A 21,023-nucleotide genomic window follows, 5' to 3' on the forward strand; every position below is an offset into this window, starting at 1 on the left:
GCGTTGGGAGTACAGGCCAAATCTTGCAAAGACCTTCTTCCAAGGGTCCTCCCCTCTCTGTCCACCCACCCACCCGAACCCTGTATTGCGTGGGCGGGCCTGGGAGGGGGATCGAACCCTACGGCAATAACCAAGCTGCTAAACTGCTGAGCTGGCTTTAATTGAACCGTGAGAGGGAGGTTTTCAGGCAGGTAGACAACATCCTGTTGTTCGGGCGCTCCTCTCTCTTTTTTGCACATCTGGCTGAACTGGGAGGCGGGTGGCTGACTCGTGTTGGGTTGCGGCGGCAGCGGCAGCAGCAGCAGCAGCAGCAGCGGTGGCACCTGCCTGCTGCCGTCCCGTGCCTCGGTGCTCCCAAGAGTTCCCCAGGCCATGGACGCGGTGGCTGTGTATCATGGCAAAATCAGCCGGGAGACGGGGGAGAAGCTCCTGCTCGCCACGGGTCTGGACGGCAGCTATTTGCTGAGGGACAGCGAGAGCGTCCCGGGAGTGTACTGCCTGTGTGTTCTGTGAGTACACAGTGGGAGCCTCCAGTGCCCACCGCGCGGCCCCAGGCCCGGCCCAGGCCCCTCCCTGGGGGTTTCACGCCTGGGCCTCCTGCGGATGCCCTTTGGGGTGGGGAAACGCAGTCTAGAATTTACCTTTGCTGCCAAAAGGACTCAGGCTCCCGATTTCAGTTCTGGCCTCTAATAGAGGCCAGCAAGGTGGAGGCCTGCGATGATGGTGGAGCGGCCAGCTTTGGGGCCGCCAGCTCCTCAGGGAAGGAGAAGCCTCTCTCTCCAGCTCTCTTGAAATGGCTTTGGAGGTGCCTTCCCAAAGGAACGTCAAATTCAAGGAGAGGAAGAAGACTAAGAAACTGAATCTATTACTTTAAGACATCAATACCAGTTAGGTCAGGATGCAGAGAGAGGGATGTTTCTGAATAAAACCACCTCTCTGGATCTACTTATTGAGTTTTCTTTAGAGGAGTTGGCAGGGGGAGGGGGGTTTCAGAAATAGGGCCTTTCTTGACAAAAGCTTGGACTGACAATAGTCATAAAGGGAATGGAGGGAAAACACCCTTGTATGATTCAGTTTTGCTCTTTACCTAAGCATCTCAGTCTAACGCCCCGTTTTGAATCAGATGCACCTTCATCTTTGCTCCAGGGCTCCAGAGTCAGGCAGACCTGAGACCTAATCTTGTGCTGGTCTGATGCTGACTTTGTCAAGTTAACCTCTCAGCCCCTCAGTTTTCTTGTGCATAAAATGTAAATAATATTACTACCTACCTCATAGGCGTGTGAGGATTAAATGCCATAATGCAGGTAGAAAATTGAGCGCTGGACCTGACACACACTAAATGTTCGGTAAAAGTAAGCTGTTGTTGTTATTAGTATTATTATTTTTTCAGTCTCTTTCGGTACTCAGTGTTATTATTGTATTCTTTGTTTTTTTCAGTCTATATCTTTAAGGACTCACAGGGCATTTCTAAGGAAGTACCTAGCTCGATCACTCTTTGTTAGCAGGACAAAAACATCCACGAAAACACCAGCCCTGCACAGTACCTTCTAGACAGAAACAAAATGAGGGAAAATGCTTGGTAGTAATTTCGGTGTCTGACGATACACTGCAAGGTTTTGAAGTTCCTTCTGGGTCATTGAAGAGAGACTGTATTGAGCCTGGTGTTAGAGGATTTTCACTGTTTATTGTGTTTTTTTAAACGGTCGACATGTCTGTGGCAACTCTCAGGCCACGCTAGATACATTTGTTATAAAGGCTTCCAGGGCAATACGTGCAAGCTATTGAATCTCTTGGGCTCAGATCTTAACGTTTTCTTTATATTATTGTTTTTCCCAAGTGGAAACTGGAGACGGTCAGTGAAAGGCAACTAGTATTCCTAGGCTCTTTTCTTATCAAAAGAAGGTGGAGGAAGTGAGTAGACTGGTGAAAGGGGCTTCTTTAGGGAAGCTGACAAAGGAGGTAATGGGCCCCTTAACCTAGAGGTAAAAAATAAGGTACAAAAGAAGCCTAGGAAGGGGTGGAAGAGCAGGGGACAGTGTGTGGCAGGAGGCTCCTAAGACTTCAGACACACTGGCCTCTTTGTTGTTTCTCGAGCTTGCCAAGCTGCTCCCTGCTTAGGATCTTTGCACTTAACTATTCCTTCTGCCTCTTCCCTCAGAGAGGACTTCCTTGACCATCCTATCTAAAATAAGTGCCCTCTCCCTGTCCCAGTTACACTCCATCACTTTATTTTTCTTCAGGGAACTTTAAACTATCTGACATTTGCTTGTCTACTTTTGTCTTGCTGGGCTTTCCTGCTAAAATGTAATCTCCGTGAGGACAGGGACATTGTCTCCCACACCAGGAACACAGCCTGGCACGTAACAGGCATTGTGAGGCACGCAATAGGTGCTCAATAAACGTTTTTGAATTAACGAATGAACTGTCAAGACAAATACCGTTCTTTACTGCAGAAAGCTTTGGGGCTGATATCAGGAGGCCAGGGTGTGGACTGGGGAAATCACTCAACTTCTCTGGGTCTTGGTTTCCATATTTGTAAAACAGGAATAGTAATGTGTGTTCTACCTTCTGCATAAGATTACAGTTGGTAAAAGATGCAAGAGAGAAGGATAATCTTAGCCTTCTTCCCACGTAGGCCAGGACCACATAAGGTATTAATTTAGGCAGGTGGGAAATTCTCAAGTTTTCACCCAAAGTAAATCTTGCATAAATGCAGTTTTTATGACTCTTAGTTCTCCGTGCAAACCTCCTTATGAAGTAGCAGAAAATTGTCGGCAAATTGGGAGTCCCCGTAGCATATCTTTCGATGGGCACACTGAGGCCTCTGAGTCCTGGACGGTGATGGCCAGACTGCTCCAGAGGAAAGACACAAGGATACGTTGCCTTTTATGGCAGTTTCTCAACCTTTTTTGAGCCAAGGATCCCTTTTGATAAACATAAACATTTCATTTCCTCCTTTTTACTACTATGCTGTAGTAACAAAATCAAATTTTATTTTGAAACAAGCCACATACTCATTTTAAACCAAAACATCTATGGTTATGATATACAGCAGAAATAACAATGTAAATGGTGTCATATATATATGAGCAGCAAGGTATAGCTAACAAACATATATTTGACTGTAGGGTTCACTCAGAATAGTTTCTCAATCTGTCTTTTGTTTCTTCTCATTATCCAAGAAGGTTTGGTTGAGTTTCAGTTTCTGTATTTTTATTGTAGAAATAACACATTGCATATGCCTTTCGAACTCTACTTTAAACTATACTTTCTAACTAGGTTTGCTCCTTTCCCTAGTTCTGAGCTCCCAATCCTGGCCTTTAGATAAGGCCTTTTTTTCTCTGTTCATTTTGGGAAATTGAATCTCATAAAGTATTAAATTTTCCGTTTATAGGATTGCTCACTTTCATTTAAAGCGAGAAGTTTTTCTTCCAATTATTTTCAATAAGTAAATCTAGATTTTGGTGTAAGTCTATTAAAAATAGTTCCTAAACACTTATTCATATTGTAGAAAGTTTTTAAAATGTAGATAATGGAAATGAGGGAAAATCATCTATAGTTTTATAACCTAAAGACAATTATTGTTGAAAATTAAGTGGTTTTTCTTCTGTATTTTAATAAAACAAATTGCTTTATAAACACATGTGCTCTTACACTGTTGTATTCTGCTGCATTTTCCACTTAATGTGAAAAAAACACATTTATATATAATGTTCTTACAAATGATTTTAAAACATTATTTTTAATGATTTCATGATAGTCCAACCAGTCCAACTATATTTTCCTTAACCAGTCATCTATTTTTAGACATTTGAATCATTCCAGTTTTTTGCTATTATAAATTCTGTCATGATTCATATTTCAATCCATAAAGGTTTCCTTGTATTTATGATGACTTCCTTATAATGAATTTCAAGATGTGTAATTTTTAGGTCAGAAAACATGAACAGCTTAAGATTCTTGATGTATACATGATCACCAAATACTTTTTCCTAAATGGTTATTCCAGTTTATATATATGCTCACCAGTACTGCATGAAAGTGTCTGTCTCACCGCACCATCCCTAGAAATGGGTATTCTTGTTAAAAAAAAATTCTTCTTGAAATTTGGTGTCTCACTGTTCATTTCATATTTCTTTAGTGATTGAGTGTCTATATGGTTGGTAAACTTGTATTTCCTTGTTCATGAATTGGCTCTTTGTGTACTTTGCCTATTTAACCGTTTGGATCTTACTATTTTCCTTAACACATTATGTTTTTATATACTAATCCTTGATCTATTGAAAGTATCTTTTCGCAGTTTGGTGTTTGCCATTACTTTTCTTTGACACACAAAAAATTAACATTTTTAGTAGTCAAGTCCGTCACTCATTTTCTTTGTGTTTGACTTCCCCCTTTGCTTCCCAACTTAGAAAGTTCTTTGACATGCAGAGATGTCATAAAACTTCACTTCAATTTTTGTTTTAAATTTATGGTTTGGTTAGTTTACACTTAACTCTTTAATTCCATTTGGAATTATATTTTTGTGTGGAAAAAGGATCTAATTTGATTTTGTTTCGAAATAGCTAATAATTTATAAATAGAACTTCTATTCCTGATTGATTTATTAGCCTACTTTACTATACATTAAATTCTTACATATAGCAGTTACTGTTTTGCAGTTATCTATTTGGCTCAGTTGATCTATTTATTCTTGTACCACTAGCGCTATATATAGTATGATAATGTTTTAATACATTTAAAAAATTATTTGCTGTTCTTACCTGTTGGTTCTTCAAGATGAAATCAAGAATGATTTTGTTAAATTAAAAAAAATCCCATTGGGGTTACATTAAACTCATTAATAAGTTAAGGAGGAATTGTCATCTTTAAAGAATTTAGTCTTCCTATCCAAAAACCTGATATGTCTCTCCATTTATTAATTTTTTCATTTACATCCATCAATAGAGGTTTGTAGTTTTCTTCCCATAGGTCTTGCATAGTTTTTGTTGTTTATTTCTAGTTATTGTGAGTATGAATGTATGTGTCTATTTTTTTGTTTCTATCATGAATGGAATCTTTTCCCACTATATTTTCTTTTGCAACAGGAAAGCTACTGACTTTATGGGGGTTTTTTTTGTATCCATTCAATATACTAAATGTTCTTATTAATGCAAATAGTTTAATTTAATTTAATTTTACTCTTTTTGGTTTTCAAGGTATATCAAGTTTCTTTTCACTAAGGTACATGTGAGCCCTCACGTTTCTCCCCTTTTCACCCCTAATGTAGACAGCCATTGGGAAAGTCCTAAATGCCCACTGGGATAGTTTGATGGTGATAAGAGAAAAACAAATTTAAAATATTTAAAATAATTACTTTGAAGAAATAGTTTATTTCTGTACATCCTCTGTACATATCTGAGTTTGCTACTTTTATCTGATGGAAGATTTGGAAAAAGAAATGCTATTATATTCTTTAGCCTCAAGGACATATAATGAAGTTATTTGACATATATGTCTTTAGATAAAAGGATAATTATCTTTTTGTCCTTTAAGATTTAAAGGATGACTAGGAATAAAGTGCCTATCAAACAATTGAACTGGAGAAATGGGTGAAGGAACCGTGACAAAATAAAACTCCAGCTTCTCAGTTGTAATTGCAGGGAACAGAAGAATGAGAAATTAGAAAACTTAGTTAATTTTTGAATACAGTTGGATATGTGTGTTGGCACCACATTTATCTTCATGATAATTGAGGCTACTAGAATTACTTTGGATTATCTAAGTACAATCCATTAATGGCAGAGCAAGCCTGAAGGCCAGCCTAGGATTAAATGTGCAATACACAAACCACCAAATGGACAATTCACAGGCCAATAAATCAAGTGCTGACTCTGGTTGACAATGTAAAATTAAGTTGCAAGATTAGTCTGAAGATGTCATTTAGTTTAAACCAAAAGGAAGCCTAGGTTGACCTCTTTTGGGCTCTCCCCATCTTGTCTCTATGCTTTAACCCCTTCCTTTGCCCTTTCTCTCTGGTCGTAAGGCCAAGCAGACTCCCTCCCTTTTTGAGAACTATGCTTTTGGATTCACCGTAAGATCAATTTGTTAACTCATTCCCTCTGATATAAGAGAGAGGCAGCATAGAAAGATGGTTAAGAGCCCATATCTTACAGCCAGACCCTCTGGGTGTGCATCTCAATTCTGGCCCTTAACCAGCTATTTTACCTTGAGCAAGTTACTTAAACTTTCTGTCTCAGGTTCCTTAACTGTGGAAAGGGTGACGGCAATAATAATACTACAGTACTTACCTCATAGGGTTGTTATGAGAATTATTGCATGAGTTAACATTTATAAAGTTAATATGTAGTAGGTGTTTGTTAATATAAATAAAAGCTCCATAAATAATTGTGAGACAAAGTTAGACCATTGTATGAGTACATAAATAAAACGTTCTGTGGCACTTCAAGGGAAGAAGAGATTATATTTATTGTCATGACTCATCGAAACTGGTATCACATAGTTTTACCATCAAACTTGAAGCTGAATGACTTTTGATGGTTCTGAAAATTCAAATTCACTGAAAGAATGAAGATTGGGCCATAGGAAATTCGAAAACTTCTTGGATCAGAGTGGCTTTCTATAGGTTACCATTCCTCTGGGTATAAAAGCTATGAAATATTTGTTTAAAAAAACAGTCACATTATAATTGTGCCTTGAATTTTGCATGTAACATTCGTTTGTATAGACATAGACAGCCTGGGCACTAGCTTGCTTTATTTGTGGTGTCATGAAGAAGTCAGATGTACCTAAACCTTTTCTTTTGTGTAGTCCTTGAAGTGGTATAAAGAAGGAATTGATGTGGTTTTGTCAATTGTAAAGCAAGATCTGTCCCCAACGCTGACCCTTTGAGAAAAGAAAAAATAAGTCAGGTTGCTTTCTTCTTGTCTCTTTCTAACCAGAACACTTTTTTAAGAGTTGGGGACAGCTTTTGAAAAAATAAAGGCAAATTTTAATATTCGCAGGGACTGAATCAACACATGCTTTGTAGTCATTAAAATGCAAAATATTTGTTTTTTTTAAGAAATTAATTTTTTAAGAAAATTAATTAATGGCAACAACAACAACAAAAATTTCTATTGTTTTCTACCAATTATTTATTTTCTAGATTTTTTCATGATAAATATAAAATTCCAGGCTTATCATCAAGTGTGACAAAAAGGTTTGAAGGAGGAAGGAAGTTAAAATTACACTACATTCTTGGCTTGTCTATATTAATGGGGAGTTAGAGGAAAAATAATCCTAAAAGGGATGTAACAGTTTTTAAAGACGAATGATATTTTTCTGATTTGTGATTTGCTTAGGCTAGATTTGTAAAGCTCCAAATTGTAATCTTACTTCTGTTTCTTTAAAAAAATGTTGTTAGTCACTTGTATAACTTTATAAGGGAAATTACAAGACTTCCCTGGCGGTCCAGTGGTTAAGGCTCCGTGCTTCCACTGCAGGGGGCACAGGTTCAATCCCTGGTCGGGGAACTAACATCCTGCATGCCGTGGCATGGCCAAAAGAAAAAAAAAAGGAAAATTAATATGCAAGGATGCATTTATATTCGTTTAAATTTACTTCTAGTTTATATACATCTGGGGATAGTTTTGAACAGTAATCAGAGTGGCGGCTCTCCTTGTGTCCACTTCTTTCACATACCATCATTTTATATCAACATGGTCCAGGTGTTTAAAATTTTCTGAAAAATGTAGCTCTCTAATACCTTTGAACTTTGGTATAGTTTTGAACCATTCTTTCTGCTGCCATTTCCTTATTTTGAGTAACATTCCTTAGGTTAATTCCATTTTTCATTATTAAAATAGAACTACTATGAAAATCTTTGTGAAATTGCTTTTTCCATTTGATTCCTTAGAGTGTATGAAGATAAAGAAGGTCATTAGGTAAAAATACGCACAGTTTTATGGCTCTTGTTATAATTTGTCAGTTTATTTCCTAAAAGAGTGATTTTTCAGTGGACAGGGAGAGAGTATGTGTAGTTTGGAAAAAACATAATCAATATTTTCATTTACTTTTGTATTATAGAATTATTGTTTCATAATACAAGCTACAGAAAACAAAACTATGAAATCTTGTTGGGGAAGAGGGAGTAAAAAGTTCAGAAACACTGTTCTGTGAAGACCAAAAGCATTGAAAAAGCTTCAGCTTATATTTAAATAAAATTTCATTCTTAAAACATAGACTAAAAAAAAAATTGAGTGACTATGGGGGTGGTGAAAGAAGCCAGCTTGACTTTGGAGAAATTGCCATCAATATTCCCAATGAGGTGTGAGCATTTTCCATGCATTTTAATCAATCCTTCTGTAACTTTAATGTTCCTACAAATCATCTGGAAATTTTGTTAAAACGCAGATTCTGACTCAGCAATTCTGGAGTGGGGCCTGAGATTCTACATTTCTAGCAAGGTCCCAGGTGATGCACTGTTATTACCCTGGGAACACAGTTTGAATCGCACTGTTTTAAATCTCTTCCATCAGTGATATATGAGAGTATATCAACGAGAGTTGGCTACAGGGGATCTTTGGTCAGTGACTTCAGCAACTTGGAAGTGGAAGAGGTGAACTGCTGGCTTGTTTGAGGGGTGAAACAATTTTGCTCATTCAGAAATTTGAGGAGTTGTGGAGTAGGAGATTGTTAAAATTGGATGGGTTAATCACAACGAGCTTTATGTGCCACCAGCACCAGGTTGTTCAAGACTGAAGGAGGTAAGGACTTTTGAAGTGGTACTCAGGTTCCTGCTGCTTAACTGAAAGTGCGATAAGATCAGATTCGTTAGGAAATCATTTTCAAAACAGACTCATTTATTTTGACTAAAGGAGGCTGAATGATAGTAGGGAGATAGATTCATTGTATCTTTTAGAGACCCACTGTTTGAGAAAGTGGAAAACTGATTGCCTATGATTTTGTTTGCATCGTTGCTGAAATTTTAAATAATGCATTTCCACAACACCTTTAATGATACTGAATTATTGCCATTAATCTCTTCCCATAGGGAAAATGGAACTAAAGGCCTATGCTATTTCCCTGCTCCTACCTCCATTTTGCTGTGACTTTTTTTTTTCTTTTCTTTTCTTTTTTCAGCACCTTGTGGGTCTTAGTTCCCCGACCAGGGATTGAACCCAGGCCCTGGCAGTGAAAGCACCGAGTGCTAACCACTGGACTGCCAGGGAATTCTCTGCTGTGTGACTTTAAGAAAACCACTTAAACCCTTATGTTTGGAGTTCCCATGGTGAAAAATGGAAATCAAAGCTCTTGCTTTGTTCCCTGTAGCATACTTACTGAAATCAGTGAGGTACATTTCAATTGCTTAAAAAAACAAAAGACTTTACAATGTAATATTTTATATTTATTTAGCATATTATATATGCTAAAAAGTATACTATAGGCATATATCAAGCTATTTCATATATGATCTAAATATTCTGGCAAACCTTTATAACAAAAATGAAACATTTCCTGTAATTGCACCAGCAAATTAAATTGACCCTTTTTTTGGGTTTCACAAATCGAATGAACCTGATTAGAGTGTTTTAGACCTAATTTTTTCATACTTTAGGTAATAGTACTGATGGATAGTGATTAAAAATATAGTAATTTAATCCACATAAAGACTTTTAGTTCTATAGGGGGTTAATGGTAAGTGAGGTCAGTTACTCAAGCTTGACCCTGTTTGAGATACTTTAGGTTCTTTTTAGGTTTAAACACATTTAATTTTACCAGACTTTAGCATGTACTTTTTTTTCTTCTTTTAAAAAATTTTTGGCTGCACCATGCTGCATATGGGATCTTAGTTTCCCAACCAGGGATGGAACCTACGCCCCCTGTATTGGAAGCATGGAGTCTTAACCACTGGACTGCCAGGGAAGTCCCAGCATGTATTCTAATCAAAGATATATTTTGACCCAAACTTGTGCCAAAGAATAGCAATCAGAAAATGTCTGAAATAAAACTCTGTTAAGATTCAGATTCATAATTTGAAGTAATTCAGCATAAAGTTTACCATACTTTTCTAGGAAGCAAAGGTTTGTTAGGCAAGTTAAGTAGCAGTAAATAATCTATATCCATTACAGTGTGGGGATCAAAAGCCAGGGCTCTAGAGTCAAAGACGCCTGATTTAAATCCCATCTTTGATGCTTGATTTGTAGTGTGGCTTTGGTTACTTAACTTCTCAAAGTCTCAGTTTCCTCATCTATAAAATCAATTTCACAATATAAAGTTCATAAGATTACTGTGGGGCCCTGGGGCCCAAAAGAGATAATGCATGTGCTGTGGGCTGAATTGTGTCCTTGTCAAATTCATGTATTGAAGCCCTAACTCCCGATGGGGATGTACTTGGAAGTAGGGCCTTTAGGAGGTAATTTAGGTTAAATGAGATCATAAGGGTGGGTCCCTAATCCAATAGCGTTCTGGCCTTATGAGAAGAGAGAGAGCACCCTCTCATGTGAGCACACAGCAAGAAGGTGGCTGTCTACAAGCCAAGAGAAGAGGCCTTGGAATGAAACCTATGTTGCTGGCACCTTGATCTTGGACTTCCAGCTCCAGAACTGTGAGAAAATAAATTTCTTTTGTTTAAGCCACCCAGCCTATGGTATTTTGTTATGGCAGCCTGAGCAGACTAGTACAGATTTTGGTACTGAGAAGTACAGTGCTGCTGTAACAAGCACCTAAAAATGTGAAAGTGGCTTTGGAACTGGGTCATGGGTAGAGGCTAGAGGTGTTTGGAGATGCATGCTAGAAAAAGCCTACCAATACTGTGAACACTGTGAACACAGTATTGGTAGAATGATGGATGTTAAAGGTCATCCTGATGAGGTCTCAGATGGAAATGAGGAACGTGTTGTTGGAAACTAAAGGAAAAGCCATCCTTAATTATAAATGGCAAAGAACTTGGCTGAACTGTGTTCTAGTATTTTGTGGAAGGTAGAACTTGCAAAGTGGATATTTAGCTGGAGAGATTTCTAAGCAAGGTGTTGAAGGAATAGCTTGGTTCCTCCTGACTACTTATAAAATGCAAAAGGAGAGACATGAATTGAAGAAGGAATTGTTAAGCAAAAAGAAACCAGAATACAAAGATTTGGAAAATTCTCAGCCTACTCATAAGGCAGAAAAATGAGGAAGCTTGGTCTGGAGAGAATACCAAGGGAATGGCTGGATAATCACTCCTTAAGGAGATTGCCCATGATGTTAGCTAGTCATCTCAACAGAAGCCAGGAATAGAGTTTGGACCAAAGCATCAGAGACACTGTCGGTTTGGACCAAAGGGAACAGGACCGGACAATAGTGCAACTTGGCTGCAAACATGCTTTATCTTTCAAGAAAATGGAAAAATGATCCTGAAGTTGTTTCAGAGATTATCAGGGTTACCACTCCCACCACAGGCCCAGAGGGCCTAAGCCCAGGTGGGCAAGGCTGCTTCCACCTAGATTTCAAAGGTGGGATCAGCTGCCCAACAGAGGCAAGTGGGTGGGGCTGCCCCTGCAGAGCCATGGGGGTGACAGTGCCACCCAGTAGGCCTGGAGGGCAGAGCGTCAATCCAAAAAGGATTATTCTCAAGCATTAAGATCTAATGGAATTTGCCTTAGGAGATTGCGGACATTTTTGGGACCTGTCACCCCTTTCTGCTTCCGATATCTCCCTTTTGGAATGGGAATATCTGTCCTATGCTTGCCTTCCTGTATTTTGGAAGCACATGACTTGTCTGGTTTCACAGGTTCACAGCTGGAGAAGAATTTTGCCTCAGCAGCAGTCATATCCCCAAGTCTCACCTGTATCTCATTAGATGATATTTAGAAGAGACTTTGGACTTTATTTAGACCTCAGAGTTGATGCTGGAATGTGTTTAAGACTTTTAAGGCTGTTGGGATGGAATGAATGTATTTGGTATGTGAGAAGGATGTGAATTTGGAGGTACCAGTGTTGGAATGCTATGGACTGAATCATGTACCCTCTCCCCCCATACTCATATGTTGAAGCTCAACCCCCAATGTGGCTGTATTTGGAGATAGGCCTTTAGGATGTAATTAAGGTTAAATGAGGTTGTAAGGATGGGGCCCCAATCCAATAGGACTGGTAGACTTATAAGAAGAGAGATCTCTCTCTTCACACACACACACATACAAAGAAAAGGTCATGTGAACACAGCTAAAAGGTGGCTGCCTACAAGCCAAGAGTAGAGGCCTCAGAATAAAACCTATGTTACTGTCACCTTGATCTTAGATTTCCAGCCTCCAGGGCTGTGAGAAAATAAATTTCTTTTGTTTAAGCCACACAGACTGATATTTTGCTATGGCAGCCTGAGCAAACTAATACAACATGTAAAACTCTTGGCATGTAGTAGAAATCAACTATACAGATATACAGTATGCGTACACAGTGAATAATGGGGGAAAACGTTTACCCCATCTAAAAGGACAAGCTAATTTCAAGTACTTTAGCAGGACTCCTTTTTAATTTGAATTACTATTAGTACTATATTATAATGTATTATAAAGTTATATAGTAATAGTAATATCATATGAATATACCACATTTATTATATTTATAATTAATATTATTATTATTAACTTAAGTGGGCCTGATAGTACCTTATCCCCAGTGAAATATTTTTACCTTAAGGCTCTGTATGTACTCAAAAAATAATATTACTATGCTTTGTTGAATCTGTTTAATAATTCATAATTTTTACCAATTACAACAGGTCTCTAGTTTCTTTCTGTCCCAACAGTCTCTCACCTTGACAAATCCTTAGAAGTGTGAGCTCCCATGTTTGAAAAAAAATGAAAAGATAAAGAAGGCTTACTAGAAACTGTGATTAGCTAGATATAATATGCAAGCAAGTTAGATTCCACAGGCTTTTCTTTCTATGAATGCAGTGGTGCAATATACGTGTGTCCCAGTATATGTATCATTTATATGTAATAGTTAAAGCTCAAATTTAGAGCATCCATTGTTCTTTTGGAATTTTTCAGTAATGGAAGTTTATTCTTTCACAGGTATCAAGGTTACATTTATACATACCGAGTGTCCCAGACAGAAACAGGTTCTTGGAGTGCTGAGGTATAGCTCTTTTATTTATTTTTGCTTCTGGGGGTATCAGGGAGGTATTTGAAATTTAGACTGCTTTTATAAAAGAGCTGTCAAATCCTACATTCCCAAAATATTCATCAGATTCAAATCACTAAAGCTCCAATCCAAAATTGTTCATGGATCATTAAGAAACCTTTAGAGAATTTTGGTCCCAGTTCTGTTCAGCCACCACTGTATGGAGTGGTCTCACTTTGGGGGAAAGATAACAAAGTTAAAGGATTGTGTCAAACTTTTAGTGCCTATGTGAAATTTTAGAAAGCGTATCAAAAATATATATATAAAAAATCAAATCGACAATTATTTACCAAATGATACTAATGCAAGTGTTGGTTCTGTGGGGGATTAAACAACATGACTCCTGTTTTCTAAGAGCCTGTAAGACCCTTGAGAGATACAACATGAATTAAACAGCAATGTGAGAGCCTGGTGTTTGCTGTCAGGTGGATGTGTGTTCCAGGTCTTATCTACCCCCAACCCCTTTCTGAGAGGTCTATGACCTTGGGTAGGTTACCTAATTTTTCTTTGAACCAGTTTCTTCATCTGTAAAATAAGCCTAAAAATAGTCCCTTACTCATAGGGCTCATTTTGAAGATTAAATGAGATAATGCATATAAAGAAAGCTCTTAGTCACAGGACTAGCAAGCAAGCCCTCAAAAATGGGAACTCACCCAAGTTGCTGAACAATATGATTGTATATAGTCAAGTGCTATCTAGCACAAGCATTTGAAGAATAGAGGATTTTCCAAGTACTAATCAAGGCTGCTCTTCTGTGGAGGCGGGACTCCCAGCTTAGCCATATGGGAAGGACAAGGATAGGTAGAAAAGAGAGAGAGGGAACATTCCAGTGACTCTTAAGCTATGCTCCGCAAAATCCTAAGGTTCTTTCATCTAGTGCCTTGGAGTTGCCCAGGGGGTTACAGAAGGATAGGAGGATGTGTGGGTATGCTTTGGGTCCCCAATTTGTCTTTAATCTGAGCAGTCCTTTTTATTTTGCTTATCAATGGGGGCTCTGAGAAAGATATCATTAGAAAAATGGGTTCTTATGGCTTTGAAAACATTTGAAAGTCACAGTACCATTGCAAGAAATGCCTGTAGAGTGAATCTCTTTCCACGTACCAGGGTAGTATCAATATATTACCATGCTAGCAAAGTAGAAGTCTCTACAATGGAAACTTCTGACTTGAAATGCTTTCTCTGATTTCTGACTCTTTATAAAAATAGTCCATCTTTATAATGAAAGCACTTCATTATGAGCTGTTTGAAAACGTAAATGCTAATATCAACCTCTATTAATAATTCAATCAGTCTATGCATTTAAGAAACTCTGAAGTCTAGACTTAAAAAAAAAAAAGTAAAATAGCTCTAACCTTTACAGATGCACCGGTGAACTAGAGAGCACAAATTGCAGACTACAAATGTTTTGAACTACTGAGATGAATTAGGGCAAGTTTTCAAATACATTGTTGCTTTATATCAGGATAATTGATGCTACCATTCTAATTAGAGGAAAAGCAGTACTATTTCTAATCAAAACGGTTTATCCCCGTTTATTTTTAAAAGTTCTCTGCATCACTGCAGAGATGATTGAATAGGATATTAAATTTCATTTATTATGAGGAATAGTAGTGTATGATATATACATATATAGTTGTATATAATTTGACCAGAAATAGCCCTTCTCCCTAGAGAAGTAGCTTTCAGCTGCTGAAGAATATTCTTTATGGAAAGGATCTTAAATTAGTAGGGCTTAGGTACCATTTTCTTTAAACTTGTTTTCTTCCATTTCAAGTATAACATCATATGCAGATTGTTACATGTTTTTGATCATGTTAGGGAAGAAAGGACTTATTGAACACAAATGCTCTCTCATTCTGTTGTCTGGTCTGACCCGTTTATCTAATAATATTGTAATTATCTGCACCAAGAGAGCAGAAGATTGGCATGTTTTCTCCAAAGGGAAAACAGTTTAAAAAAAAAAAACTCTTTAGATTTATTTTTGAAATGCATATTGCATTTTTTTCTGTCTACTAAATTTGCCTTCTAGTTATGTTTTCTTATGGTGAATATTAAACTAGTGTGTATTCTCAGAGCTCATATCACCTGACTGGAAGAAATTTCTCTAGAGCATATTGAAGACCAGCTATGATCCACAGCATGTTTCCATGGATAACTAAGAGATGACTGTATGGGAAATGTGCAAATTTGAACAATAGCTGAGTTCAGTGACAGGATGGGAGATGTCAGTGGTACAATTCTTGTGGTAAATGTATTTTCAAAATGGGGTAAATAACAGATATTTATATTGCTCTTTGGAACAATGCTTTAGTTTGCCACATTGTGGGAAAAATCTTGACAGTAGCACTAAATTTTCTGTGCAAAGATTGTGCTAGAAATCTAGGTGTGTCTGCAGTTTGTTTCAAAGAGTGGAGTGAAATTGAACCCTGGATCCACTGAACTGCGAAAGACAAATATTATGTGATTTTCTAGCTTTAGGTAGACTTTTAGGTTTTATCATTGCCTAGTATATTAATTTATCTCATATGACTCAGGCTAAAGTTTTGCCAAATTGTTAATTCAGAGAATTCCACATACAGTCACCTGTCATTTATTAATATGTTCATTGTCTGCGGTACATTGTAAAAAAATGTACTAACATCTCCCTGCTGACTTCAGTGCTTTTGGGCTTTTCTGGATATTTGATCATCAGTAGATCAGTGGATGTTAAATAATTTTACTTATTGACCTAAGCAAAGCACTATAAATTCAGTCAGTTATTTGCCAATGCAACATTGCATGCCAAATTCAAATTGCTTTTTTACATTCAGTGCTATTATTCCTCTCCGTTAGCATGGAGGATCAAGTGTTAACTGCATACACATCCTCATAAAAAAGATGCTTCTGTTGATAAATGGTTTTACAAGCCACAAGAACAGGTAAAAAGATGTGTGGTTTGAAATCTTTCCACACCGGGGGAGTGGATTAGTTTCTCTTCTGGTTGGTGACTCTAAATTCACTAGAACCTGTTTGGTCTCTAATCTGCCTAATCTGAAAGGCAAGAGACTGGGTCCTGGGATCTAGAGCCAGTTCTGCCTCTGGTTATCTGTGTGACCTTGGGCAAGCTGAATTATCTCTTTGTATTTCCATTTTCTTATCTGTCAAATGGGAGTAACCAAATCAGCCAATAACTGCCAAGAGATGGGAAAGTGCTTTGAAAATGAAAAAGTACTCTAAGGAAGACATAAGAAGGTTATTTTGTGCCTATGGCCTGCCTGCCTTTGACATTTGGAGATTCTATCCTGGAGCCAAATAACTGTTTGGACCCCTGTAAGAATGGCCATATTATTTTGGATGAGGTCTCAATAGAGTTCTGGGAAGGTGTTTTGACTGTAAGGTTGGAGCTGAGTGGGAGAGTATTCTGTGTCTACTGAGTAGCTGTGTGAGCCTGTGAGCTGACACTAATTTAAAGCTAAAAAGAACTTTTTCAGTGTTTTCAATGAAAAACTCTTTACCCTAGTGTAGGAAATGACCAAGAGTTATAGTGGACAGTGTGCTGTCTTTAGCATTTTGTCTAGCTGACAGACGTCTGTATGCCAGCCTTCATGTTTTCTCATTAAATGCTAACAAACAAATAGCTCCCACCTCAAAAACTTTCTTTCTAGATGGAATAGCTGAAAAACAGCTTTCTAAAAAAACTGGTCATTGTTCAATTGCTTATAGCAATACTATTTTATTTCATGTAAAATGACAGTTTTGAGCTGATGCTTAAAGCTTGGCTCATAAGCTTTTGCAGGAAATTGTTGTTGATTTCAAGTAGTGTCTTTACAAGAGAATTGATGTCAGGAGAGGAGTACATTTTAATAGTCACCTGCAAATAATGATCCCTTCAAAACCAAACAAATAAATAAAGGTGACCTTAGTCTTTCATTTTCGTGTCATAGAGAAAACCTTGTCACAGTGAAGTGTTGACATAAAGAGCAATTTGGGGAGGATAGGGAAGTTTCCCAAGGAAGAAAAAATTTAATGTGTAGGATGAGGCAGGACATATCTTGAAGTGAAAGAGTGTGAGGACTAACTAGCCCTGCACTGTGTGCCTCATAACAGCCAATTTTTAATTTCCTGTGTAGCATTTTATACTCTGGAATGATGGCAGGGAGGATGGGTTGTAGTTGTTGTTTTATTTGTTTGTTTGCTTTTTTTTTTTTTTTTGGTTCTTTAGGCTTTTTATTAATGACCTGTAGGATCTGTGTTTTTTCTCTGTTTAACTGCATCCTCTCTGTTGGTGAATTCATTGTGGGTAATGGCCTGTATACCCTTAGAGGTTCGGGATGTATGATGGGTAGCAGGCAGGAAGGGCAGGGCGGTGAGCAGCAGCTTGTACAAACTAATACCACCCTCGGGAGAACTGAAATGACAGCTCATTAGCTCCTCTTGCAGGGAAATTCAGCCAACCAAAGTAAGCTCTTCTAGAAGGTTGTTTTTCCTTCTTCCTTATGTTTTCAAATATTTGAACAAGTTACACAAATGTTACCTCTCTAAGCATCCCTTGCACATTTTGTAGGCCCTTTTTGTATCATTATGAGGTAGGTGAATAATCTGCTTGGCCTTTTATTTTCCAGACAGCACCTGGGGTACATAAAAGATTTTTCCGGAAAATAAAAAATCTCATTTCAGCATTTCAGAAGCCAGATCAAGGTATTGTAATACCTTTGCAGTATCCAGTTGAGAAGAAGCCCTCAGCTAGAAGTACACAAGGTGCTACAGGTATGGTTTACTGTTGATTTTTGACAGGTTTGGAAGCTTAGGGCTATGAGTCACCCTAGTCATAAACATATAGTTACAGAAAAATGCAATGAGAAAGAAGATGGAGCCAGCAGCCCCAGTGAGAGGGGGCTATTCACATGCTATGATTTCCACATGCTATACTATAAACTTTTAATAAAACTCTGCAAAAATATAAAAAATTCTATGAGGCCACAACATTTTAATCTCTCTTATCCCGTCTTTTTTTCCCCAGCCTGTTTTGTTGCTCCATGAGTACCATTTCACTTCACTAATTCAGACACAAATAATTTGAAAGATGGGACAATTCAGAGAACATCTGGACTTGTCCTTTACTTTTGCTTATTATCAGATAGTGTTTTCCCTTCAGGGATGGAAAGGCTAATGTTAGCTTGGTCCACGTGATCCCGATTTCTGAATTTGTGGTGCTTGAATTAATAAAATTTTATTGTAGCAAAGGAAAGGAAGTTAGTAGACTTTACTTTTCCACTAGCGCAAATTGTTACATCTCCTGAGCAAAGCTATTTTAGTGGACATGTCAAGCTAATCACCGAATACTAGCCAATGTCCTCAGCTGTCAGATTTGTGATAGTTGATATCTATTGAAAGGGGTTAATCATCTATCTGGAGTAAGAGGATACGTGTTGATTGAAACAATAAATATTTATGATAAAATAAAATGAGTTGTTATTTCCTTTTTTGACAGGGACCCAGGCTCAGGCATAAACTGACAATTAGACTCAGACTCAAGTGGTGAATTAAATTAATGAGTAGTTAGCTTTTTTAAAAGAAATGTAAATAGAATTCCAATTTACAAACTGGCTTAGTATTCCATTCTCTATAACAGTTTTAAATACTAGTTGCTTGAGCTATATCATTGGATTGTATCTTTGTGAACTTTATGCAGTTGGAAATTTTATGTTTGAGTTAACCTGTAATTTTAATAGCTTGTAAATTTATCTCTTCTTGATTTTTGTTATTATTTTTCTTTAGGGAGAAGAGAAGATCCTGATGTCTTCCTGAAAGCACCATGAAGAAAAATAAAACACACCTTGTACTTTATTTTCAATAATTTAAATATATGCTAAGTCTTATATATAATAGATAATACAGTTCAGTGAGCTACAAAAGTATTTCTAAAACCATCATAGCCCTGTAATGGAAGCATCTAGCATGATGTTAAAGCTGAAATGGACTTTTCGGATAATGAGGAGCTTTGAAATGAGGATTGGGGAAAAATAATTCCACAGGTTATTTTCAGTTATTGTATTTACAAATGGGAAATGATTTAAAACATAATGATACTTTATAAAAGATTAATGTCAATTCTTGCCAAATAAAAATAATCCTCAGTTTTTCTCAAAAGCACCATTTTTAGTGAAATATTATTTGATAGCTACTGATTTTAAAATGTCTTGCTTGATTATATGGCAGGAAGCTGGTTCGTGTCCCTCGTCTTTGTCATGTGCGGTTCTACATTAGGTATTATGCTCTCTGATAGCTATAGTGTTATAGGCTCTCTGGGGATATATGAAGCTGTGCACTGTGTGCTAAAAACAAGTACTAGATAGAGAGTGAAGAATTTCTGTTTAATTCTGAAAGCAACCTTCTTGCCTAGTGTTCTGACGTTGGACAGTAAAATCCACAGACCAATCTGTAGTTTAAAATTCCCGTAATTTAAAATATGCTCTAAATGTTTATTATATTTGATGCTACAGGATTTGAAATTATATTACAAATCTGATGAAGTGGACTTTTCTTCTTTTCATTTACCTCTGCCCCAGTAGTTGCCACTCCATGTAAAAACAGCAGCTGCGGCTCATCAGCTGTGGCTCATGAGTAGCTGATTTACAAGCAGTCTCCCTATCAGGTGGCCCTACAAGACCATTGGAAGCTTACAGGTTACATTAATTTTTAACAATTCCAAGTAATTGTAACCTAAGTGAGAGCCAAGATTTTAGGCAGTGATGGGTATTGGTATTTTTCTTCTCACATTTATATTTTCATGACTCTTACAATTCAATTATATGTCAAGTTGCTTCAGGCCTCATAGAATTCATTCACTTAGCAAACACAATAGGCACTGGGGTAGAGAAGTAAAAACACCTGGCCTCCACGCTCAGGTGGCCCCCTGCCTAGTTGGACAAGAAAACAATAGCAATAAAAGACAAAAGAAAATAACAATAAAAGACAAGAAAATAACAATAAAAGGTGATAAGTACATGGTAAGTGAGGGTCCCAACATGTAGGTAGATCTGTCTTTTTTTTTTTAAGGTTCTACTCTATTTATAGTTACTATAAAATATTGGCTATATTCCCTGTATTGTACAATATATCCTTGTAGCTTATTTTATACAGAATAGTTTGTACCTCTTAATCCCCTACCCCTATATTGCTCCTCCCCGCTTCTCTCTCCCCACTGGTAATCAATAGTTTGTTCTCTATACCTGTGAGTTTGCTTCTTTTTTAAAATATTCACTAGTTTGTTGTATTTTTCAGATTCTACATATAAGTGATATCATACAGTATTTGCCTTTCTTTGTCTGACATTGCGCTTAGCATAATACCCTCCAAGTCCATCCATGTTGTTGCAAATGGCAAAATTTCCTTCATTTTTATGCCTGAGTAGTAGTCCATTGTATATATATACCACATCTTCTTTATCTGTTCATCTGTTCATGGACACTTATGTTGCTTCCATAGCTTGGCAGTAAATAATACTGCTGTGAACATTGGGGTGCACGTATCTTTCAAATTAGTGTTTTTGTTTTTTTCGGATATATACCCAGAAGTGGAATTGCTGGATCATATGGTAGCTCTATTTTTAGTTTTTTGAGAAACCTCCATATTGTTTTCCACAGTGGCTGCACCAATTTACATTCCCACCAACAGTGTACAAGGGTTTCCTAGGTAGATCTGTCTTTAAAGGAAGAATGAGTTAACCCAGTACTCTGGCCCATGGTCCATAGGAAGCTGGTTCATTATAAGTTTCATTATAAACCAGTAACTTGGAATTCTGGGTTGTACATGAGAGGTGGTGAGCTTGGTTAATAATTAGTGAACTGCCAAGAGACAAAGCTACTCTCTCTGCCGGCAACATCTGATTTCTGAGCATT

At 37.4% G+C, this 21,023-nt stretch overlaps 1 protein-coding gene across 1 annotated transcript; it reads left to right on the top strand.

The window, feature by feature from the left end:
* Positions 1-278: 278 nt before the first annotated feature.
* SH2D1A (SH2 domain containing 1A) lies at positions 279-19,268 on the top strand. Its single transcript, XM_082610508.1, has 4 exons — positions 279-509; positions 13,035-13,098; positions 17,745-17,889; positions 18,901-19,268. The coding sequence occupies exons 1-4, from the start codon at positions 373-375 to the stop codon at positions 18,939-18,941; spliced, it is 387 nt and encodes a 128-aa protein (XP_082466634.1). The 5' UTR covers positions 279-372; the 3' UTR covers positions 18,942-19,268.
* Positions 19,269-21,023: the final 1,755 nt, after the last annotated feature.

This window comes from Mesoplodon mirus (genome assembly GCF_964341445.2).
Source record: "Mesoplodon mirus genome assembly, chromosome: X".
In the NCBI taxonomy this organism is placed as follows: domain Eukaryota; kingdom Metazoa; phylum Chordata; class Mammalia; order Artiodactyla; family Ziphiidae; genus Mesoplodon; species Mesoplodon mirus.

Excerpts from the sequence above, each read along its gene's own strand:
- SH2D1A (XM_082610508.1), top strand. The coding sequence starts at position 373 with ATGGACGCGGTGGCTGTGTATCATGGCAAAATCAGCCGGGAGACGGGG. Across the intron at positions 510-13,034 it reads GTGTACTGCCTGTGTGTTCT|GTATCAAGGTTACATTTATA; the intron begins GTGAGTACACAG and ends ATTCTTTCACAG. Across the intron at positions 13,099-17,744 it reads CAGGTTCTTGGAGTGCTGAG|ACAGCACCTGGGGTACATAA; the intron begins GTATAGCTCTTT and ends TTTATTTTCCAG.